At 46.1% G+C, this 25560-nt stretch overlaps 1 protein-coding gene across 5 annotated transcripts in view; it reads right to left on the bottom strand.

Annotated features, from left to right (window-relative positions):
* MEST (mesoderm specific transcript) overlaps positions 1-25560 on the bottom strand; it is a 272991-nt gene that overhangs the window by 140036 nt on the left and 107395 nt on the right. For all 5 annotated transcript variants that reach the window (XM_069629615.1, XM_069629618.1, XM_069629614.1 and 2 more), the window contains exon 6: positions 9275-9333. In XM_069629615.1, coding sequence (XP_069485716.1) covers positions 9275-9333 — 59 coding nt within the window. The remainder of the gene's footprint in view (positions 1-9274; positions 9334-25560) is intronic.

The raw sequence follows: 25560 nt of genomic DNA, 5'->3' as shown, positions 1-25560 counted from the left end.
TGGTCATTGCTTAGGGGGGATTGAGCCCCCTCTTGAGGAGGGTCTGCCCCTACTCCTAGACCTTCTTTGGCCTCTTTGAAAACCCTGTTGGGAGGACTGTCCGTTTGACAAACCCCGGGACGAACCTTGGCCATATTGGTTTTAATTAGAGGACCGTTGAGAGTTCTGTCCTCGAAACCGGTGAGAGTTCGAGCCCCCTATTTACCCAAAGGGTTTGTTGGTGAGCTGCCCTAGGGATTTGAGGGTATCATATTGCTCTTTTGCACTTTCTAAGTTCATCCTCCACTGCTTTGCCATACAAAGCATTGGGTTCAATGAGAATGTTCAATAGGGTAGCCTGGGTCTCTAGTTTGAAGCCTAATTGGCATAGCCATGCATGGCATTTAATCAGTGTGCCTTCTGCCACGATTCTTCCACCATTGTCGGCTGCAGCCAGGTTATTTTTAAGGATGGAATTGGCTACCCGTTTCCCCTCAGCGATAGTGGGAGGAGTTTTTAGGGACTCTGGGACTAAGTCTATCTGTTGTGCGATCTCATCCCACTTGTGGCAATTATAACTGGCTAATAGCGTTGTGTTATTAGCTATCCGTGTTTGATAGGTTGCAGAGGAAGCCACCTTCCTGCCCACGGTGTATATTTTCTTACTCTCCTTGTCAGGAGGGGCATTGGCAGAGGCCAGAGGGGCTCCTGCCCTCTTACTTGTAGTGGTAACTACTAAAGAGTTGGGCTTTAGCTGCCCCCTAATGTAGAAGAGTTATGAGGGTGCTGGTCTGAACATCATCTCGATGCGAAGGCTGACTGCCCACGTCAAATTGGGTGTAAGCAGAGAGGGCTGAATGCGTCTCTGTACAGATTGTAACAGGGGGATAAATTGAGTTGCTGATTTTTTTTATCCCCAAGGATCTCCTCCAAAGTCTTTGTCGACTTGGGCTTCTTGGGTGTCTATCTTGAAGTGCTCTGCGGCCTTTAGGAGCAGGTCATTATATTGCAACTGGTTGTCTACCAGGGAATCAGCCACCGGTGGGTCTGTGGACTGGAACACGTATACGTCCTTGTCATAATATTGGTTCAAGTCCACCGTGTCCTCTTCGTCCTAGGAGTCTGTATGGGCCAGGGTCTTCAGAGCCTGCATGCTATGGTAATAAGTGCCTTGACTTCGGTCCTGATGTGACGAGGTGGTAGCCTGCGAAGTGTATGGCAGCTTTTTTGGCAGCGGGCTGAGTGATTGCTGCCCTGCTCTGAGTGACTGTTGACCCGCTTTGTGGGGTTCCCTGAGGGTTTTGGAGGACCTTGGGGTGGTCATCGAAGAAATTTATATAACAGGACATTCTGCTCATGACTTTGTCGAATCATTCTGCGGTCCATTGAGAGGATCTTGGCAATACTGAGGGAGCAGGAGTAGTAGGAGCAGGTGGGAGCTCTGGGACAGGGGTTTTCTTATGGTGCATAGCCCCTGAAAGGGTGCACTCTGGGGTAGTGTAATCCCTGCTCTAAATAGCCTGAACTTTAACCTGGGCAATCAAAGACTTATGGTTTTTAGACGTTCTGGCCTTTCATAGGGTGTCAGGAGCGTGTTTAATTAACTCGCTCAGTTTTGAGCTTTATCGTGAGGCCATTGACACGTCTTTCGACACCCGCTCGTCAGCACCCGGGGCCTTCTCAGGTTTAGACACTGTCAGAAAAAGACTTCAGCGTCTATTTCAGGGGCCTGTCGTGTCGTCATGGCCCAGAGGACAGGGAATGTTCGGACCTTCCCCGCGATGCCACATGTGGCTTATTGGTGAACAACGTTGTCGACCTTCGGCCATGGGGGATGTGCTTGGTGTGACATAACTTGGTAGTGCTTGAGCCGCCTGGTGTCATCCCTGTAGCAGAACCGCCGATCTACCTTTCGGGGTCAATGGCTAGCACGCAGGAATCCGCTGGATCCTGATCGCCGTCACTTATGACATTGTTGCGGCCATCGCTGGAGGCTCCCTCAACGTCCATGGCAGCCTCTGCCTGCATGGCATGGTGGGCCCAGCATTTGGTCTTGGGCTCCTTTCGAGTTTTTGGCCTGAACAGTTTTAAGACTTGCACTGTTCCTCAGAGTGGGCCCAGGGGAGACAAAGGTTGCAAATCTTTCCAGGGAAACTTTCTATTACAGGAAGGGCAAAATTTAAAAGGAGTGTTTTCCATGATGTACAAGGGTGGCAGCCTCGCAAAATTGGGAGTAAAGGGGACTATACATTCTCTTAACGAGACTAGAATGTGAACCTCCCCCCCCCCCACTCTCCCTACTGTACAGGGCCGAGGCCCGATGGGGCCTTGAAAGGCCGTAGACAAAAGGATCGTCGAGACGGGAGTTGCTGTCATTGATGAGTGAAACTTGTCCTTGAAGCCCTCGCCAAAGATCTTGCGGTAAAAGGTTGTCAAAAGGACAGAAAGAAATACTAGAATTAAACTTTACTAATGGCGGAAAGAAACAATCTGAGGGACCTTGACGCATGAAGGACCATTGGTACAGTAGACGTAGGGCTGTTTAGTGGGAATGGTATGTAGCTTTAAAAGGACAATTAATACAAGTAATGAGGTTAAATAGGAAAAAAGGAGGTTAAATAGGAAAAATGAGGGTAGTGGGGAGGTACTCTGGCGTGAGGTAGTGGGATAGAATGGTGGCCTGCCTGAGGCAGCCTAGCGAGATGGGACCACCCCACAGTCATTCTGACCTCAAACTCCAGGTGGGTGGTACCCAAGGTTAGGAAGGGGGTGCGGGGGTCTGTTGCACCAGACTCACCCTAAGGGTGCCCGAGTCACCCTTAAGGAAGGGTGAGCTGGCGTAGCAGGTCCCAATTTAGATGGCACTCACGCAAGAGGAATCCTAGGGAATTGGAATGGGGGAAATTATTAAAGGTTAAGTGGTTTTATAAAGAAGGGTCCCCGTTGTGATCCCTATTAAATTAATTCTGGTGTCTGTGTCCCTTTGTGATCTAAGAACTCAGTGTGTAGCCCATCTTCTGTTTTCAGTAATTTTATTTTGAGGTGCTGCGCCGCTCCCTACCCGGTTGGGTTGGTGGTTCCCATGGGCACTTGTCTCTGGCTTGGAGTGAGAGGTGCACGTCCTTGCGTGGACCAGGGTCAGGAAACAGGGGCTACAACTGTCCAAAAGCAAGGCAAGTCCCTTGGGTGATGGACCAGGAGGAAAGGAGATAGAAGATGGAAGAGTGGCGTTGAGATTGGCTGCTGGAAGGAAGATGACTTCAGCGTTAGAGTAGTTTAACATCAGGCAGTGAAGGGCCAAACAGTGACAGACGTTAGACAGACAGTTGGTGGTGCACTAAGATATCAGGAGTTAAGGAGGGAAAGGAGAAGATGATCTGGGTAACACCAGCAAATAAGTAATAGGAGAAGTCAAAGGATGAGATTAATTTGCCCAAGGAAGGGGTGTAAAGAGAAGTGGGACCAGGACTGATGCCTATCAGTTGTCTGCTGGGTTGGGGGAGGCAGTCTTCAAAAAAAAATAAAGGAAGAGAAAATGGGAGAGGGTGACAAACGTTGCAGAAGTATTAGGCCACCCATTTGAGTATGGTGTCCTTAAAGGAAAGAGAGTGGGAAGAGAATGAAGGAGGGAGAGAAGATCCACAATTCTGAGGGCAGCAGAGAGAGATTGAGTAGAATGAGGGTAGAGATGTGCCAGTGATGAGTGGTACTAAGAACGTTTAAAATGCAAGTTAGCGCTGTCTCATTGCAGAGCCTGCTGCCCAAATTACAGTTGGCTCACAGAGCATTTACCTGCAGGTATTTAACAATGTGTGTGAAGACAATGCTCTTACATATTTTAGAGTGGTAAGGCAGACGGGAAAGAGGTCTGTTGGAGAAGGGATTGTTGGGGTCAACCGCACTAGGTTCCTTCAAGAGGAGAATTAGTGGGGCCCTCTGGCAGCAGTCTTAAAAGATGCCAGCTGACACAGAGGTTGTAAGAGGAAGGAGAGGTGGGAGCAGGTAAATAGTGAAAGCTCTTTGATATTTTCAATCGTAGCGCTGAATGGGTTGGCCGAGCTGTTAGATAAGAATTGGTGCAGTCCCAATGGGTGAGACTACATAAGACTTATCTCACTGGTGTTAGGTATCCCACCTTTTGGTATAGGTCTGTACTACACAAGTTGGTAGTGTGACTGAGCAGCCAGGCCCATCTCAAGAGGAGTAAATGTGAGCTGTACAAATGAAATCTGTCAATACAAGTAACACTTAAAGTCAAGGTTTCAGTTCAGTTATAACTATTTATTTATTTAACATCAGTTTTAATAAAGCAGTCTTTAAAAAGGCAATTCTTTGTACTGGTTCAAGTAAACTTTGAAATCACTTTTCAAAATCAATCAAGCTACTGAATACTCTTTGGGGATGCACATACCTTTCTCCTACACCCTGAAGTGACTTCAATAACAAGAATAGTATTGTATTAATATATCACACCAATATACTTTTCGGATTCTGAGTTTCAGGAAGGAAGGGTTAGGGAAAAAATAGGAAGGTTAGAACAGTTTCTTACAATGTGAGGACCACTGAATACTCCAGTGAAATCTAGGTAAGCCTTTCCCAGTAGTAACAGTATTCAACAAGCTACAACCTATGGAGGGGAAAAGCAATGCCAAGTCAATGGATTCAGAAGAGTACCTTTAGGGAGCCAGGTCAGCCAAACTCATTTGGACAGTCTATAGTTCTGATGCACTTCTTGGATAAGAGTCTTTCACAAAAGTCAGATAGTTCAAAAATAAATAAATAAATAAATAAATAAAAATCGCTGTAGGCACACAAGCTGTTAAGCCTGCGCAAAGGGGAGTTGAAATCAACGCAGAAAATTAAGCAAGTGCAAATCTCAAGTGAGACAGCATGACTTAAGGCAAGGAGGTAAGCACCCCTAAGCCCTCAAACAGTACCTCTGGTTAGAACAAAGTGGTCCAGCTGGATTCTGTCTTGCTACAGCCAAGCAGACCCTGGTTCCTGAGCCTCAGTCGTGGGGACAAGAGGAAGGACGTCTGGAGGGCTCCAGCGACAGTACTCGGGAAGGTCGTCGGCAGCTACGCACTCTCTTCGATTTAGCGGCACTGTGCGGTTTCAGCACTTCGTAAACAGCACTGATGTAGAACGGTTTACTCCAGTTGGAATTTCCTTGCTCCCTCGGTCCGGCACTCTGGTGCGGGGACTCTGGATCAGGATTTCCTGCTTCTGGAGTGTCCTTAGGAGGCTGCTGGAGCTTTTAGCTGGATTTGTTCCATGGCAGATGTTGCACCTGGTTATGGACACTCAACCTCTGGCATTGGGCTTCTGCAGCAACGGAGGCGCACAGCAAGTCAGGGATTGCGCCAAAGTGGAGTTTGTCTCAGGGTTAGTTGGTCCTATTAACCCAAGGGAAAAGGTTGTCCCTTCTGGAGCTTCTCTGTCGATTCAAAAAAGGAGGTCTGCACAGCAGCAGGGCTTCTCCGGGCAATTCAAGATCCAGGAGGTTGCAGTGGGCTTCTCTTCATGGTTTCTTCATCGGATGTTTTTTCCAGCGGTCGACTCTGCCCACAGTCCCAAAACCCTCACCCTTTAAGCAGTTTTTCCCCATGTATGCACAGCCTAGGCTGTCAATCACAGAGCAGGATGCCAGCCAATCAGGACTGGTTTCGATCAGGCACACCAAGAGGCAAAGGACAGGGGAGTTTCGGGACCCTCCCTCACATCCTGTCCTTTCAGACACAGTAGCCAGGGGCAGGCTTCAGGACTGAAGTTTGCCAAAGGCGAAACACGCAAGAGGCTAAAACGTGTCTCAACTTTCAGACACCTCTGGGTAGTCTCCCATTTGGACCCTGAGAAGCCTCTATTCGGGTGGCCAGGGTACGGCTATCACCTTTGGATCCAGAACATGGGAGTGGACCAGTGTGGGAGGATCACCCGGGTAGGGGAGTCCGGGGTCATTCTAATGGGAATACCCTAGACGGGACGCAGTATTCCAATTTTTCCAATGCACCCCTACCCAATATGCCATCAGCCTTTATCGGATGTCACCACGCCCACAAATTTTACCTCGCCACAATACTACAACTCACATAAATCCATTCCCCCACTGAAATCCACAAGGACGAGGCAGATGGGAGTCATGAGGATTACCCATACAAATCAATGGGCAATGGATTCCTATGGGCAGTCTCCATGTTGTCCCGATAACAAGGTCAGGCAGAGAGGGACAACTATTCACACCCGACTCCAATTAACTCTAGCTGGGAGTATAAAAACAGCAGCGAGGAACAGGATTGTGAGTGAGTCAGGGTTGCTGGAAGGTACCGGAGACCAGGAGAGAGCCCAAGTAAGGAGACACCCTGGGAGACCTGGAGGAGAAGGAGAGCCCTGCCCAGACACTGGCTCTGCTACCAGAGAGGAGATTGCAGTGTGGAGGAGGAAACCAACCCTCCAGAAGGCAAGACCAGGGGCAGCTAGTATTGCCTGAAGGTACCAACAGTTAAGCACTTCCCATAGGCAAGGCAGGGCGAACCCAGGTCTCCGAGGGGCAGAGGAAGAGGCCCTGGCCTCTTCAAACATCCCCTTTTAGCCCCTGCAGCTTCCAACGATAAAGTGCCATTTCAGGGAGCAAAGGAAGTGGGAGCAAAATCAGCCAAGTGCATTCTGGGACTAGGAGTCCGACAACCTTTTTTTTTGTTAAAAATTTGACTTTTGCAAGCAGGGTCCGTCCCGGAAGGAGGCGGCCTTTGTGAACCTGGAAAGGGGTCCGAGCCCAACTGAGGGAGACCCAGAGGTGAAACTATAAAACAAAAAAAATCAAATATTCAAGACCAGCTGCAGAGTGTTCCGGCACCACGTGGGTGCTCGTGTGAAAGACTCTGGCTGAACCCCATTTGTTTTGCATTGAAACTACAGATACCAGCAGGCCATAGGAGAGCCAGCGAAATAGTTCAAAGTGGTCATACTGAGGGTCAAGCAAAATCTCAGTACAATCGAAAGACTTTAATCTGCAAACTAAGTGAAAGAAAGGGAAGCAAATCCCAAGAGTGAGAGGAAACCAGGGAAGCGAATCCCAAGAGGGGCAAAGTCTCAAGTCCCAAGAAACAGTGTTGACAGATGTAAAACCCGATAGAGGGATGTCCACAAGGAACTGTTTGAAAAGACATTGCGAAAACAAGGGAAGTGAATCCCGTCAGAGAGGAAAGAAGAGTCAGCGCCCAGAAGAGCGGGACCCAGGGGTGAACCCATCACCCAGCAAACATTAAAAAAAACTTTCATTTTATTAAAAGGAACTTTGTTTTTGTTAGCTAAAGACACCAGGCCCACGAAGGCAAGAGACTTTAAAGTGAAAAGAGACTTGGCCATCGGCGGTTAGAACTTGTCGTCTCGTGCTGAAGAAGCCAGAGACCGTAGTGTGCTCCAAGATACCACCTTACCCTGTGTGCAAAAGGTGGGGAAGGGAGACCCAGGCTACCACATCCGGACATATTATTTGTGAACACTTCTTTCTTTTCTTGAAAACTATCCCACACCCTCGTCTTGTATTAGTTGTGAGGTTTGGCAATAGGTTTCTTAGTATAGGCCCTTTTTTTTTTTTTTTAGACAATGCCACTAGGACTGCCTTATTTTCATTTGATGGTCGACGCTTGCTCCCATCTTAGATTTAGGTGTAGAATATGTGTTTTGCCAACCTGCATACAGCATTCATTGTTCAATAAACACCCTTGAACTGTAATCACTTGTGTCTACCTTACCTGTTGCCACCATGAGTTCCTCACACAACACACAGAGTAAAAGCCAAGGAAGATCTCACCAACAGAAAATGGTGAAAAAAGAAGGCAGGGGCCATTTTGACAAAATGGACACCCATGGGTGCTATACTGCCTCCGTTCTGGTTTTATGCAAGCGTGGGCTCTGACTATGGGTGGGATCAAGTGACTGGTGGTCGGGTCACAGGGTGGACAGCAGTCTGCAAGTGGACCTAAATATTGAAGATATACACTGCAGCAGCGACACCTACAAACAATCAGAATAAAGCAATTGTTGAAATCTTGGGTGGGGCATACAGTCTACCGCTTTACTACAAGGTTCATTTTGCATTTGTTCCCCTTTTATGGAAGGGAGGTGGATGGGGAGAAGGAGAAAACACAGCAACTTGAGAACAATAGCTTCATTTTAGAGTCTACGCTTGGGTTCCATTACTTTACAAGTCAATGTTATTCGAGATGTGGCAGGACCCCCATCTCACCCTCCAACACAGTAGATGAGACCACCAGTAGTGTATTACACCCATGTGTCTTTCTTGAATACAAGTGATTATGCCTTATGGTTCATCAAACATCCCAGAATGTCCTCAGAGTACATACTACAGTAGGTGCTATATGAGTCATGTCAGCTCATGGGGCCTGATGGCATACTATAGTGTAAAGTATATTAGTTACTGCTGAATATGGGAAAGAGTTATACATTGTAACTGTTTCATATAATTACTTGTTATCAAAGCACCAAACCCGGAGAGGCCAGTCTTGCTATAGTGTGCGGTTTGTTAGCCTAAGACGGATTTACAAAAGGACTCTATTAAACAGGATTAATTTCATAAGTTTATTTACATCCAACCAGGCTAAAGTACTAGTATAAAATTAGTTGCAGCATCCAGATGGTGCACAAATCAGTTGCAACTATCTGGAATCTGGTGACATCTTATGTGGAGAGACTTAGGGTGCCAAGGCACAGACTGCTGGACCCGACTGGGGCATTAGTAGATGGTGGTTTCCTTCCTAAATGTTGAAGGTTATGCCCTCTCGCTGCTATCCTGGCCCCTTTTCTGTTACCCCTCCTTTACTTCATTTCTTTCTTTTTTTTTTAAATTTTTTTTAAAGTACAGGTTTTTCAATGGTTAGGTTGCAGAAGAGCTATGATTGCACTTTATTAAGGCTTTCTTCAAAAAATAAAGTAGAAGATATGTTTAAAAATCAGGTGTAACTAGCACTCAAAATATCACTGATTTGAATGTATTTTTAAAAATTGGTGCGAGGGTCTACTATGGGCCAATCAGAGACCAATGTATGCCAGTAATGTATACATTTCTTTATGGTCACTTTAGCGACTCACTAAAGATGAATGCTCCTTTTTCTAAAAAAAAACAAACAAAAACAACAACAAAAATAGTACATCTATTGACAAAACATGCACTTCATTGTGTTCAGAGTTTTGCAAACCTTTTAAGGTCCACCTTTAAGGATAAAAACGGATTATTCTTAAACCGGTTACCCAGCAATGAAAACAAAATGATTACCTCCATTAGATAAACAAAGACTGTTGATCACAATGTGTCCCGTTCTGTTGGACTCAAACCTAAAGGAGGAATTAATACGTTAGCACATAGATCACTTGATGTAACCAAGAAACCATTAACAAGTACTATTTCTCAGTCTGATTCTCAAGCAATCACAAACTGCCTCTTTATACAACCTACCCCACATAACATCGCAATTTCACAAACTGGCATCTTCTTCCACAGGTTTTGTCTCAAACTCAAACCATTGCCAGAAAGATTGGCTGAATGGCTTGCAGGTAAAAACCAAGATAACAATTCTCATTATGTTTGAGAAATGAAAAAGGGCAGGGAAATGTAAATGCAAAGAAGAAACAAACATCTTAACTCTTCTTTTAGATTTCACTGGCGACATACCTGCCCACTGCCAACTTTGGTTATGGTAGATGAGTTTGTCTGGATAAACACTGAACACCAAACATTCCATGCTGTGTTCAGATGGATTTTCAGAAACAGCCCTGTGTACAGATTCTGAGAGGCCTCTTTATTCTGGTGAACAGGGAAAGCCAGCAACGTCTAGCAAAACTATCACGGTAGCGTTCTTAGACTTGGGAGAGCGTGAGATGGGTGAAGGGTTCCGTTAAGCAGAAAAAGAGCAGCCTTTATAATTCAAGTTAGGCAGAATGCATACATATACAATTATTTAGTGAAGCAACTCTTTGCAATTAAAAAACACAGGCAAGTATCACACTAAACATACACCATTACTTTATTTTAAACAATGTTTGTGTTCTAGTCAACAGTTTGACTTGGCAGATAGCAACAACAATTAGCATACAATCAGAATGTAGAGAAGACTAAAAGTAAGACATTTTTACAGTAAAAGAACCATTAAGAGAAGACACAAAATCAAAACATTTTTAAATTACAAAAACAGACATATTCCTAACCAATCCTCTGATCTTGTTTCAGATTTTATAATTGCATAATGTAATAAAACCCATAGTACACAAAAACTTCAAAATTTCTATTGTTAAGAAAATGTCATGATCCGAAGATGCTCTTTTCCAGGCATCAACAGTATTCAGCCAGGTGGGCCGATCAACAAAATGTTCAAGGTGCGAGTCTCGATTCTTGGACAGCCAAACTAGAGATCAAAATGTGTTGTAAAGTCTGACTTACATTTCTGCCACATAGTGAGCAGTCAGCACCCACATTAGACCCTCTGTCCCGCGCTGCCATGATTTACCTGTGGATGTAAGATTTAAGCAAAACCAAAGGAATTCAGCTCTTCATTTGGAATTGGGAAACTGCTACAGATAGGTTAGCAAAACATCTCTGGGTTTGTCCGGTTTTGAAAAGCAATTGTGTAACTTGCAATAGCGCATTCTATCCAATCACTGCAAATTATGGCCCTCTTAACACCAACCAGGTTGACCACCAGATCAGATGTTGTTCGTAGGCAATTATCTAGGGTTTCCATTACCATTCTTTCTAGATTATTTAGGAATTGGCCGTTACCCTCAAGCAGGGTCAATTTAATATCTTCATATAGAGACCGTTGTTGGGGGATCATTACACACACACATTCACTTTTGTGGTGCCCTGGCTACAAAGCGTCAAAACATTACTTTTGAACACAGTTAAAACAATCTTTGCAAATGCAGTGTAGCAAAGCAAGGGAATACTGAACACGGTCAGTAAGAACCACAATTAGACAAATTATATGTAGGAAAAAAAAAAAAACACACAGCCTTATAGAAATAAGGCGCTACACTGTACACCTAGCCAGAGGAGATGGGCCTAGTGCCCTTACAAAGTCACAAGCCCCAGTCCAACTCCTTGTAGGAGGCTTGAAGTCTTTGAAGGAGACTAAACATGCATTGGCCACGAACACAGGCAGTTCTAATTGTTTCAAAGTTGAACAACAAATGCAGGATAATTCTTAGCAGACCCTCTCCCAATCCAACCACCTTAGGGGAAGCCCAGTGGAGGATCCTTGACTAGAACCGAGACTACACTGTTCACAGTCAGGCAAAGGAGCGATATGGTAAGGACATTACGACCTGTAGAGGTGGGGGTTTAAAGGAAAGGTATTTGTACTATTTCCCCGTACTCAGATTCACTCAGGAGCCACTTATGGGGGTTCTTAAAAATCTCTGGGACCCATGTGCCAAGAATATCAGTTCTGTCGGAGGGGATTGGGAGTCACTGGTTAAGAGGTCACTTCCGACATCGGGATTTAGGGCCAGTTAGTCGACGGTTCTGCGCTATGGCAAGATGACCTTGGCACAATGAAGAAAGGATCACCTCAGAGGACCCCCAGAACACGATGGAGTCGAAGAGCAGCAATGGCTACTGAAACGAAAAGGCAGGTGTCAACCCTTGTGGCTGAAACAAAGAAACTGGTCCTTTTTGTTCCAGAGTGAGAAGAGGGCATTGGGGGTTTGGGGGACGGGGAAGAGTCTCCTGTTTCACATGTCAAAGGATTTTGGAGTACCATCTCTGAACAACAAAAGGGTAAAGATGCAGTGAAGTAGCCCACGAGAAGGCTTGTCAGCACACCAGATTGTTCTGGGATACTTCCAAAGGCTTGCAATTGCAGGATCCTCAAGCAGGGGTTGAGACTGGTTGTTGACACCTGTCCAAAGGTCGAAGTACAGATGAAGGCCTTCTGGAAATCAGCAAACGAGCAGGGCCTAGCTGGGACTGTTGATGAAGACAATGCTGGATGGCTGCACAGATGATTTGCAGGTCTTCAGCAGAATGTTCCTCCTGGTTAGGAGTTTGGCTCCAACGAAAATCTGAAGAATGACTGTAGAAAAAAACGTTTATACAGGATTCGAGCTGGAGTTCCCACCAACGGTAAGAATCTGCACCATTCAAACTGGCAGGGAATATCCAATCATGGCCAGACTCCGGCCACTGCATCTGTCCAGCAACAGATACACTTTGGCATGGACCCTCCCAGTCTCAAACCCGGTCACAAACATATACTGCTGCTTTGACCCAGAAAGCTGGCACTTTGCATGGGAAAGGGCTTACCATGTATGGAAAATCTGGCCCTGGGAGGGCATGAAAAAGGCCAAAAAACAAGATGGCCTGAGGTGAGAAAATCTTGCGGTGTGGCCATTTTGGAGCTAAAGGTACTCTAAAGGCATTAAGCGGTTAAATAGAAAATTTCATGTCAGAATAAAAAGAAAGAAGAGTGGGGAAAATAATCTGCTGCCACCAGTCTGTCTTTGACACATCATGCAACCACAAAGTTACCAGAAACAAAGTTACAGGACACAACGTATCCCTACCACACCTCACTGTAAAGTGAAGAGTGCTGCATTGATAGCTATAGGGACTGATCAGTGCCCTCAAACCAATATTTTTATCAAGGCAAGCGAAGTAAAAAGCTTCACCAGCCTCCAAAAGTCAGGACAGGTTCAAAACAACAGCAAAAAGCAGGAGCGAGGGGGTTTATAGAGGTCTATGGAGGAAAAGCAGCAAGAAGGAAATGTTTCCTAACACTGTGTTCTTCGACATGCAAGTATTTCAGTGCAACAGGACAGAATGTTGTGAAATGTATGACCCTAAAGGATAGGGAAAGCATTAGTGTGTCCTTGCACCATACACAGTGGACATGTGCTGCAGTTGTGAAGGCCTGTATTTCACAGTCTGAGATGCACAATACCTTGACAATTAAGTGAACATCTGGGCACAAGATGTAAAAAAAACTGCCAAATGCTCCTACAAAAGTACACCCTATTCTCTTTGTTAATGCTTTGGTTTCTTTTGTTTTTGTTACTATATGCAACAGGGAACTTGGGGGCAGCGAGATGAGGCACCTCAACACGGGGCAGGAAGCCTACCAAGTAGTTTTGCAGAGCCAGTACTGCCTAGAGGCAGGATAAGGTAGTTGGGAGGGCCCGAGTCTCTGTCTCCTCTCCATGTGCCCGATTACAAGTACCACTTTTGATCGTTGTATGACTGCCGTATGAAATGCTCGCTAGTCTTTTTCTCTTCCCTTCCAGGACTGGAAAGCCCAGAAGTCCTTGCAGCAGAAAATGAAAGACACAACCAACCTGCAGCTGAAGCGGCGATGAACACCAAGGCCCCAGCGCAGTACATGGAGCAGACCAGCGAACAGGACTCTCCAGACCGCCTGATTTAAGACTTGGACATTGACTATTTTGGTCACGGGAAGCCATCCACAAATACTGGCCGACCCACGTTTGAGAAGGGAGGAGGGCTTAAGAGGCTCCTTAAAGTCATAAAGTCATTTACCTGCATGACCCTACCCCGGGGGGAGAGCAAGACATAAATCGGCCTGGGAGACCAGATAGAGCACCAAGAACAGTAGTAGGGGGAGGAGAGAAGCAGAAAAAAGGGGAATGCAGAGAGCCGAGGAGTGTGGGTTTTTCAGGTGAGGTCAAGGGAGGAGCCAAATTGAGGGACCAAGCGACAGAACAATGGTTGAGCAAGCATGCAAGATTACAGAGAGCGTGTGCAACTTCATGCATTAGCTATTGAGAGAAAGCGGTATTTGGGTGTGCATGTATGGTGAGAAAGGGGAGTGAGTGAGGTTAAGTTGGAATGTAGGAGGTTGAGTGATAAACATGAAAGAGTGCAAGGAGGGGGACTGTGAAGAAGGGGTGGAGTGTATAGAGAGGAGAGAGAAATTGGAGGAGAGTGGAGAGTAGTGGGCTGAGAATATAGAGTAGTGGAAGGAGCCTGGAGAGTAGTGGAGGGGAGAGTAGGATAGTGGACAGTAGAAGGTATGGAGAGTAGTAGAGAGGGGAGTAGAGAGTAATCGGGGAGCAAAGGAGACAGCAGTAGACAGCAGTAGACATGGAAGACTATCTGAGGCACATAAAGAGGGAGAGGGAGATAAAGAGGAAAGTGGGAGGAGAAATGGGAGGAGAGTAGAAGAAAGTTACAAGAAAGAAACAACATCAGGATGAGGAGTGAGAGGCAAAGACGGAGTGATACCTGGGTGATTGGAAAATGCCACTTCTTACGATCCTTCTGGAGGGACCCCAGTTTAGGACTGCCTTTAAATGGGATCCTACTCAAACGTTTAATAAAAATCCTTAAACTGTCTTCGAGACTTGGTGTGTCTTGAAGCCATCTGTGTCCCATTGTGGGATTGTTCAGACTCCGATATTGAGATCACCCACAGCCAAAGAGATGTTAGGGATAGTGCGACAGACTAAGATTGCAGAGTCCCCAATGGACCAAGAGAAGCGGGATGTGACCTATAAGGAGAAGAGGTTCTAGTTCCATCCCGGGGTAAGGCCCTAGTGAACACTGGACTGAGGGGTGAGTGAGTAGCAGAAGGGACATTTGGGTGGATATCCCCAAATTCAGGATTGGCCCAAAACATTACATGGATGTGGGAGCCGGTGTCATTGACATAGACCATTGAGGGGAGGTAAAGGTAGTCCCCTTTAACCTGGGAAAACCTTGACTATGTCATAAAACCTGGACAAACTAAAGCCCAACTGGTGAAAGCATATTGATTCCAGAGTTTAAAAAAGTGGAAGATCTGGACAATACCGAGAGGTCCAAAGCTGGGTTTTGGGAAATGGCCGTGGGCCAGAGGGAAGACTCCTGTCCCCCTGGAGGCCCAGGTCTCGCATTGATGGAGTTGCAGAAGCCCAGGTCTCCAAAGTTGAGAGCAGAACCACGAAGACCACCAATTCCATTGACAAGAAGGAACTCCTATAGGGAGCGGATGTGAATCCAAGGGGAGAATGTACCAGTTATTACCAGCTCTAGGTCCCTAACAATTCCATAATGCAGTGATGGAGTCAGCCCACTCCAAATTGACAGCTGGACATTTGGGCCTAGAGAAAACACAGAAGAACATACTTTGCAGATTCCAAAGTGCTGGCATGTATGTTGAGATCAAACAGTTCTGTGCAGTCGGCACGATCTGCTAGAAAACATTCACCAGATGACGTACCGAGAGCTGCTGTCCAAACACTGCATAGCATAGAGATTTAATTATATCAGATCCAAATGCTCCAGAGCACAAAAAAAGTAAATCCTCTTAAACCTAAATTATGCTTCCCAATATCCGGAGGCTTTTCCCTTGAGGAACACTACCGTCAAGACTATAATATAGGTGCTCATTCCATTCTTGACCCAGGTCAGCTTCCGTTACGAAAATACTCACAGACCAGGGAAGCAGTTTCATGCCCAAGCTGATGTGTGAAATGAGACCTCATGAAGCTCAAGACCCTTAGAACATCAGGCTATCATCCTCAGACCGATGGGTTAGTTGAGATATTTAATCGAACAATGAAGCACATTCTGAGAAAGAAGGTCCAGGGGATGGAAAGCACTTGCACAATTTAATCTCAAGCATCATTTTGGAGGAGACGAAGATGCCCAAATCATCCACGGGATTAATGCCTTTGGAGCTGGTATTTGTTTGGAATCCCCGGGATGGCCTTGAGATCATGAGGGAAGAGCAAACATTGGTGTATCATCCTCAGACCAATGGGCTGGTGGAGAGTTTTAACCAAACAATGAAGCACATCCTGAGAAAGCTTGTCCCAAGGATGGAAAGTACTGCAACAATTTAATCCAAAGGGCTCGTTTTGCTGGTACGAAGATGGCCCAATCGTCCAAAGGATTCACTCTTTTGATCTGGTGTATTGTCCGAAACCACGGAATGTCCTCGATATGTTGAGAGAAAAATGTGAAGTATATCCTTTTATACCAAAGCTCTGGTCAGTGTTTGCTTGTGCTACTGTATTTTTGTACCTAATGTGTATACTCTATATACTGCCTAACTCTTCTTGAGAGAAGTCTGACTGCTCAGCCACAGCTACCAGGTAAATCTGGGTGGTACAGACTGCTACCAATTGGGTTTACTAACAACACCTGTAGTCTTAAGCTTTTTGCAGTGGTCCCTAAGGGAACTGCACAGGTTTCTGCCTAACACCGACTAGTCCATCAGTACTGAGAAACTGTTTCTCTTTGCAATTCTTATATTTTGGCAATTGTACACATCACCTTACAATGCAGTGCAATCGGGATATTTTGTATTCCCATAACTGTTAATCTTTTGTGCGTTTGGTCACTCTTTAAATGTGCCCAAGACAAGCTGGTGGAAGCAGTATAATGTTTACTTTATTTCACTTGTACACTACGCGTTCATCACAAATGGCTACTAAAGAAGTGGCCGTGACAAAGTTTTTGTCCCCTTGTGCTGTGGCCATGTTGTAGTTTGGCTTTCTTCCAGGAACGCTTATATAGGGTCATGCACTTGGCCCTAGAAAGCTGCTGCTTTCGCAGGCTTGTGAGCCTTTGTGTGTGTGTGTGTGTGAGCACAAGTGAGGGGTCTGGGAGTGTCTGATCCCAATCCACATCCCTCGGGTGCCAGAGATTTGGCTGCTGGGCGGATGTGAAACCAGGAGTTGTCCCTAATTGGGCAACTACTTGAATGGGTCAGATCCTTTCCATTGGTGAGCTTTGATTTGCTTCCAGGTCCGAATCTGGACAAAAGGAGGACTGCTGCAGACATTCTTCAGATCTACATTGAAGCCAAGAATCCTACGACGAAGTACAGCCCACTGACGGCGACTTCTGCAATGGACCAGCATCCTCTCCCGTCCCTAGCCCGGTGACGCTGTGCTGCTTTGAAAGATCTCAGAATACCCTCGTCATTGCTTTAGCCCTTGGACTAGTGGGACCAACAAGTCTCAAGGCCTATTTGAGGTTGCATGCCCCAACAACGTGTCACTTCCCTGCCCGATGGACTGACCAGCTCCCTCATGGGCTACCTTGGTAGAGACATTGCCATTCCACATTCAAGCCCGAAACTTTCGTGGTCACCAGCATGTGCCATAAGTCGCCTTCTCCCCTAAATTCAGCATCCTAGTATCAAGGGAACCAGTCCTGGAGATGCTTCTATAACCGCTACTGGAAGATAGCCTTTAGTCACCTGCAAAGGGGGACCGTTGCTGGAACTCGCCTTCCTCCACCCAGTGAAGTGTTCCTAAGGGGACTGTACCACAAAAGCCTGCATGCTTCATCCTCTGGTGTTGCATCTTCAAGTTGGACCCGACCGAAAGAAGCACTGAAACCTGCAACCCCTGGGCACCCCTCACCCGAACAAAGGATGGATCCATCAAGTGACCTGGGAAAACCAGAGTCGGAGGGATAAGTAAACGCAACTGTTCCTGTCCTCCATAGGATAACATTCGGTGCAAAGCCCTTTGTCGCCCAACTCCCTCTTTACTTACCTTTGATCGTCAAACCTGGGTCAAGTATCCTAACTCCGGGCTAGCCTTGGGACTGGAAGAGAGAGGAACACGTACCAGTCTTCGTTGAAAAGGTTACTCCATTTTTAAATAGTTTTGAATGGTTTGAAATCGCCACCACAAGCCCACTGCATCATTTCAGAGAAAACCTTCCCTGGAGAAACTGGTCTTGGAACCTGTGACTTTTGGGCACTACGCGACATTCATCGTATGGTTGGACTTCTTAAGTGAAAGACATTGGGATTGTGTTGGTTCTATTCATTTTTACAGTATTTATTTTTTTTACATTTATAAAGCGCTCAAACAGCCCGCAGGCATCGAGGCGCTGTTACAGGAATTGTTTGTTTTTCTTAGTTGCGTAATTGTGTTTTTTTTTTTGTCTGTCTTAGTTACTTACGTATTTATAACGTGCGTAAACACCCAGAGGTTTCTAAGCGCGGACCCGGGGATCGAACCTGTTGTTGCTTCGTGTCGTCTTAAACCTAACCTTCCCCCATCGCTCATTTTAGAAATACATCTTAACGGGGTATATTAGAGAGGTGTGGAGGGGATGAGTAGTGAGAGCGGGTTTAGTGAAGGGGTGAGCACATCCCCAAGTTTCGTGGATAGGAGAGGAGCTCCTGTATAAGCAGTAGTAGGAAGAGCACTAGCAGTAGTTGGGAGAACATAGAAGTCAAAAGACAATAGCAGTATAGAGTGTGGTAGTAAAGGGGCAGTCGAAGTAGAGACTGCAGTGGTAACCATATCCAAGAGTTGTGGGAGAAGAGAAGGTGGGAGTTGGTAGGATGGAGGCGAGAAGGGAAGGAGTAAAGCGAGAGAGGGGGGGGGGGCGATACGATCAGGAGACAAACATACACCACCCTCTAGAATGAACATCTGTGGTAGTGTAGAAATAGGTAGGAAGTCCCTGAGGGAGATAGATAGCTAGTGTCTCAGGGACTCCTACTAATAGCAAGTTAGCGGACAGACAGTAGGGGTTACAGTGCTGTAGAAACTAACCGGGGTTATGAACACCTAGGCTAGGGCAGGCATCGCAAGGGAGTTGAGAGTGAGAAAAAGAGCGAGACAGAGAGAGACAGCCCTAGGGCCACCTTCCCACCTTCCCAAGCCCCAGGTGGTACACCTCCTGTGTTACAACCAATGCCTGTCTGTTCATCAATCCTACTAAAACTTTAAAGAACCACACCATAGCTCTCTGTGCCATAATAATGTAAACCCTTGAAGTAGGAAGAGAGACACTGCTTCATTCAGGCCACCTGTCACACAGCTCAATGTACCTTTTTTGGGAACCTTTGGGATACTAATGTACATATTTTGAAATCCTGCTCCAAGCCAGGTTGTCTTTGGGCGATCTCAGTCTTAGGAAACTGAGGAAGGCCCAAAATGGCTGTTCTGAATGCATGGGCTTACTCTGAGCACAGCCATGCACCCTCTACGATGGTATGGACTGGTGTGTATTAGTCCCTAGGCCTGAATAGGCCACTGCGCATCCTGTGGGAGTTGGCCTAACATTTGGCAGATTTTTGAGACAACTGATTGGTTGGCTGCCAATGCCTTTGTTGGGTTCCCTGGTGTGCGACTGTTCAGCCAGCCCATGAGTGTGTAGGCTTAGCCAGGGGAGACCCAGATCCGGTCCTCAGTTCTGCTGCATTTTTGTGAGGTTTTGCTGCCATACTGCTGCTCCTATAATTCTGAGACCAGGTTTGGCTTTGTGTCTCTATACTTATCTCCGCTTTGGTTTTTCAGCTGCAGGATGTCCTTCCAGGCCTGTCCTCTTTCAACCGCTGTTGCTTCTTGCATTCTGGGAGGGGACATCATTGCTGGGACGGTCTTTGGAATGTTACATTGCGGTCTTCTTCTTTTACTGCCTTGGCCATTCAACTTGGTGTTGGGAGTTGCTTTTACCCAGAAGGGTGTTGGGACACCAACTCCCTACCTCTCCTGTTCATATGGGCCATCCTGAGTTACCTCCACCATGGTTTCCGTAGTGGGACTATCTTCTGCTGGCTGGCTGCCCTTCTTTATCCTCCAAACCTTTGGAATCTGCTTTTCAGGGTTCCCATGACTTCTAGGAGCCATCGTCACCATTGCTTTCACTTCTGGCTGGTGGGTCCCACACCTATGAAGGCCATTTGTTTTTTTTTCTGCTGCCTGGGTCGTTGTTGGTCCAGGGTTCAAGTCCAGTGTGTGACTGGATTGTGTAAACTGCAACCGTAAAAGAGCATTATGTACTGGATTGTCTGGACTTTCCTAAACTGTTTTTACAGGAACCCCCGCCCCTGGAAATACTTACCTCTTGGCCCTTGGTTGGTGGATTATTCTAGATAACTACCATGAGAGCTGTAATCACTGGGTTCTGCAGGGCCCCTTCAACTGTGTTTTGGCATTCGTTTGCAATTACTAGAATCCTGCTTGATTGCATCTCTTTCTAGGGCTGCAGGACCTCGAACCTGGCCCCCCGAGTTCTTCGAAAGAGGTCTACTGTGGCATCCCCTGTGTTCAGCTGCTGTGTTCTCTGCACCTGTGGGCTAGAACTGAATATACTGGGGTAGAACTGCGGCTATGCCTATTGACTTGGTCCTATTTATTCATATGGGGAATTTTGGAATGCTCACATTTATTTATTTTTATTCAGTGCTGTCCCTACGCAGAGGCTCTCCGAACACCATACCATCTTCAACTGTTTTGAAAGGGAGGGAAGTGAAACTGAAGTTACAAAATATTTTCAGGATAGGATGATTAGGATAGGCAGGTGTTAGCAGGAGGGACAGGGTTATGTGTGGGAAAATGGGTATGTTTTAAGGCTCTTTCTGAAAGCGGAGATGGAGGGTGCATTGCAGATGTCAAGAGGTAGGGTGTTCCAGGCTCTGCGTGCCTAATGGGTAATTGCTTGTTTTTGTGTGCATGTCAATTTGCAGAGTAGACAGCGTTAGAGATGCTGGCTTGCTTGTCTGGTTCTTGTGTGGGTGATGGGTCGGAGTTTGTTGTGAAGGCAAGATGGTGTTTTGTTGTGGATGGTATTGAAAACAAACCAAATCCTTCGAAGGCAATTCTATGGGGTATGGGAAGCCAGTGGAGCTGGACGGCAGCTAAGGTTGTGCGTGAATGCTTATGTAGTTGGAGGAGGAGTCTGGCTGCTGAGTTTTGTATGGCTTGTAAGGGATCAAGGGTGCTGTTGTAGAGCCAAGGGATTTTGCAGGTGCAGAGAGGGATATATGTGGGTTGTCCATAGCAAGTTCTTTGAAACAGCGGGTGAGTTCGGTTTTGTGTCTAGGGGGACAGGTTTTGTAAGGGTTGAGCTTGAAGACGTGGGTGACCATCCAGGTGGGGATGGTGAACAGACAGCTTTTGAAGGTGTTGAGTTGTGAGGGGAGGCAAAATTTGGAAATATATTTGCAGGTTATCTGGTTATTGGTGGAAATGGGAGTTGTGCGAGTGTCTGTCCAAGGGATTCAGCATATAGGCTGAAGAGGAGTGACGACAGGAAGGAGCCATACTTGATCAGGGTAGGGTTGGATCGAAAAGTGGGCATGGAGACAAAGTGTGTCCTGTCAGTGAGGAAATTGCTGAACCAGTCAAGGATTCTGAGAGTTTCATCCTGTGGGCTAGGATTCTGAGTAGAATGGTGTGAACAATGGTGTCAAAGGCTGCAGAAAGGTCGAGGAGTACGAGTGGAGTTGTGTGTGCTGTGTGTCCTGTGATGAATCAAAGGCAATTATCCCAAGAAACCTGGACTGGGAACATTCTCACGTGGCCAGGGAAAGGCAGACGCTTCCTCATCCTGACCCTGGGGGTGGTGTACTGCGGTAGGATCTCATGAGAGGGGACTCAGGTCAGGAAAATTGAATTATCTTGGTGTGGTTAGAACACAGGCAGGAATACTCAGGAACCACACCACCCAACCCTTACACTCACCCCATTCCAGGCCTCGCACCAACATTCCGAGCTCCACCTCTCACTCACATAGACACACACCTACATAGATGATATATGCTAGGATACAACATCCCCCTCCTTTGAAAGAAAAGGAAAAGTATAACTATACATGTATAAAAAGGAATTTTCCCTTGAGGTACATTTTCACCTTTTGTCCTGGCCTGCCCCCCAGGACCTCAAGGCTGCCACCCCCAAGCACAATCTGCTCGAGCAAAACAACATCTAACTCACCTAACCAAACTGTACAAAATCTGTTCTTCTGTAAGGGCCTGCCACGCCCAAACCCTGGACCTGCCACCTCCCGCCACAACCTCACCCGAATACAGGACACTCCCGTCGCTGTGAAAAGAGCAACTCACTACATCCAACATCCTATAATCATCAAAGACAAAGTACACATGAAGAATAACTAAGGTCTAGATATCACTAACCTAGCTTGTAACCATCCTAGCAACTAACAACATCACCACCCCTCTCCTCACATTAAACAGAAAAGAAAATTTAGGAAAGCCACTAACAAACAAAGATCACATAAAAACACGACAACCACAAAAGGCGTGGTGCGTAAAATGTGCACAGCCACTACCGTGCAAAATGAAACTTCCGTTCAAGCACCAACAAAATGTAAAAATGTTGGCACCTGAAGAAAGTTTCCGCTACAAAAGAAAACACTGAAACCCAGTGCAAGCACAACAAGGTGGAAAAAATGTAGTGCTTCTCCGATGTTAAATAGATAATAGTAGATAATAGTACAATTATAAATACATTGTCTCCCCAGTGACAATTAAACTTATCTCAACTGTGTGTGCTCAACTAGCAGCAACTCCAACCTAACTAAGCATTAGCAGAAAAAAACATCTCACATTAACTGCACTACCTGACTCCACAGACATTATGAGTCTAATTAATTACTCCCAAACCCAACACTATAACATCCTACAAGAGACCAAACCGAAGCACTAAATATATTCAGTGTAGAGCCTACTCCCATAACTTCACGCGTACTACTTACGCCTAATAGTTTCCTATTATAGTGTCCTACCATAGGAACTTTCTGTCCTATCTCCAAAAAAAACTCCAAAAAACAACTCTTCTGTTGCGTTCTACCTCCAATCACCGGTCTCCCTAGGGTCTATATAAGGCATCACACCTGGCCAGCATGTGATCCTCACCCTCTACTACATGCGTGCTACCTCTCACACGCCGACTCCTCCTAACGTACGTACTCACGATTGCACACACCCATTGCAATCTTATTCACTTCAAACGTGCCGTTTCTCACACGCTCTCAACATACACATGAATGTCACAACATACCTCCAGTTGCATGCTCCCAATGCACCCATATCCAGATGCATACTATCAATGAAACCTCAACCCGCATGTAAATTCACTAAAATTGCATTAAAACATTACACATGCACTCAATATTTGCCCACTAACACCTACTGAAAAGGAGTGATAAACACAGACATGATGTTGATCAGGCACATTCTGGAAGTGTGTCACCTAACGCATACATTTTTATTTTTGAAAACAATCCCTTATTTTTGTAATCATAGGTAAAAAGAAATTTCATTTTTCCTGTAGTTCCATCAGAAACTTTTGTGGACATTAACATCTTTAAAGCAAATAAAAGCATAATTGTCTTGCTAAAACTTCATATAAAACCTCAATTTAGAAATCTTCTTCCAACCCATTTCAAACCTGCGCATATTCATCAACAATCCCCATTTATATGCTGTACAGGATGAATAGAAAAACATTGTGCATGCATTTTCAAAATTTACTATCTGTATTTTGACAACCTTCCCCTTCAGTAACATCCTATCCCTCACAACTCGCCATGTGCCATTGCAAGCATTCACACGACAACACCGCTTCAACACATAAAAACTCCATTACTAGTTTCTTGACCTCTATGGTCCCCATAAACTAGTCATCGTCTTTAATAAAAACAAAACACTTTTCTTGCAATGATGCAGCAAAATCGTTCCATGGCCTTTGCATCAAACACTTTGAAAGCCTACATAACGTCAATTTGAAAATTAACCTTCATAAAACGGGCATTAATTAAAAGCACCTCTACTATGTGCTGCCATGTCCTTCATAGTCTGACCACTGGAACCAGAAACACAGTGAATAGAAAAAAAAAACATTCACTTTGATGCCAACTTCTTACTTCAAAGTATGCCGTATTGAAAGTACTTCAAATCTCCAATGAATGTTACTCTCTCGGCTGGTGCTGCATCCAGCATCATGTTCGTATCCATAAACGGTCGCTGACTTTAAAATAACATCGCGCAAAATGCTCCTCCATCTGAACTGTAACCGACAGTCCATAAATCTTTTACAGCAGGGCTTTACTGTCTGCATGATTCCCCTCAGGAACGAAGTTTCCCAGACATACAGAGGTGCTCAGACGTGCCGGCAAGCGCACGTTCAACAAGCTTTTACTCTGCTGCAGGAAACAAAACATACAAGACATGCGGATGACATCAGACGTGCGAGCGTGCGCACGTTCAAAAGGCCTTTCCTCTGTTACTTTCTCTGAACACAGAGATGGAGAAAGATGGTGCCGGGCCCCTTTTCCTTGCGTTCCAGCCCAACAGACAGGCTGGAACGCAACTACGGGAGGGCCTGCTGGGCGCGCGCACCACCCACAGCCCTGATGGACCCTCTCCATGGCCCCAATTGTGTCCGGCACCGCGTAATTCTCCCCACAGTACCTTATGTGCTGCTCCTTATCAGCATGGGCTGGCAACTTCAAACGCCTGCATGTTTTCTTTTCCGCATTCATTTCTCCACTGTGACATCACGCTCTCTGGCCTAGCGGCTGCCCATATTCCAGTTTGCATGCCAACATCACAGCTTCTTATGGCTGCCTGCAAGGATGTACTGCCATAGTTCCTTGTACCCTGCAGGACTTACACCGCTCGAAGTCCTTGCAAGACTTCCAGGTAGCATGGACCCATCTGCTCTCCACTTGCTACTGCCTCTGCTTTAATTTCTATGGACCCTGCTTTTCATCCGGTCCTACACCGCTGAGGCCTCACTTCTCCGTCTCTCTGGATCTCCTACTCCAAAATACAACTGCTTCCCACTGTCCTTCAGGTTCTTAAGATCCTCGTCGCTAAATGATGTATCTTGGTGTGGTTAGAACACAGGCAGGAATACTCAGGAACCACACCAGAGGCAGGATTATGAAAAGGGTAGTCTTCTTTATTGTTCCAGTTACAGTGGGAAAGTAAGACAGGAGATGAGGTGATGTGCATCTGCTTTCCTTGGCTCTCTCCCTGCCAGTCCCAACCGTCCTTTCATGGAACCCTTACACTCACCCCATTCCAGGCCTCGCACCAACATTCCGAGCTCCACCTCTCACTCACATAGACACACACCTACATAGATGATAATTGCTAGGATACTACAAAAATCCCTAGAGTCCTTACAGTAAGATGGAGACCGGTGATATAAAAAGTAATCAGAGAAAAAGAGGTACTGTGAAAGGTACAGTGACCTAAAGTGTGGCTGCCGACTCTCGAGTGGGCACCTTCCCACAGAACAGGTCATTTAGCCATGTTCGTTCTCAAAATGCCCCAATTACTGGGACAAGGAAGAGGGGCTCAGAGGCACAAAATTGCAGTGTGCAGTTAAATGATCCTAATGACCCACAGCCCAGCTGGACTTTTAGGTATTTAATGCTCCCTCAGGTGCAGGCCTTTAGAACAAGGAGGTGGAGCTGTAGTAAGCCGCAGTTGCAGCTGTTGAAGCAGGGAAATGAAGATGCTTGAGCCGTTTGTGTAGAAGTGGCTGTCGGTCCTGAGAGGGTCTTCAGCCTGCACTGCATAGTTCGAGCAGCGGGAAGCAGTGTTTTGACAGGCTGTCCCTTGGGAGACAGATTGTCTCCCCATTTCGTGCCTGGTTCCGGTGGCTGGCGAACAACGAAGTGCAGGAGGAGCAAGGCAGACTCCTTTCCCAAGCGGCATGGGTTGTGGGAACACGATCAAAGCTGTCGAACTTTTGAAGAGCATCAGAAGAAGCAGAGGTTTGAGCGGATGCGTGTAAAGAGACCAGTGAGTTGGCCCATCTTAGGTAACCCCAGAACGC

Source organism: Ambystoma mexicanum, chromosome 12 (assembly GCF_040938575.1).
Source record: "Ambystoma mexicanum isolate Mex_15411 chromosome 12, UKY_AmexF1_1, whole genome shotgun sequence".
Lineage (NCBI taxonomy): Eukaryota > Metazoa > Chordata > Amphibia > Caudata > Ambystomatidae > Ambystoma > Ambystoma mexicanum.
This window is presented reverse-complemented; position numbering and strand designations above follow the sequence as displayed.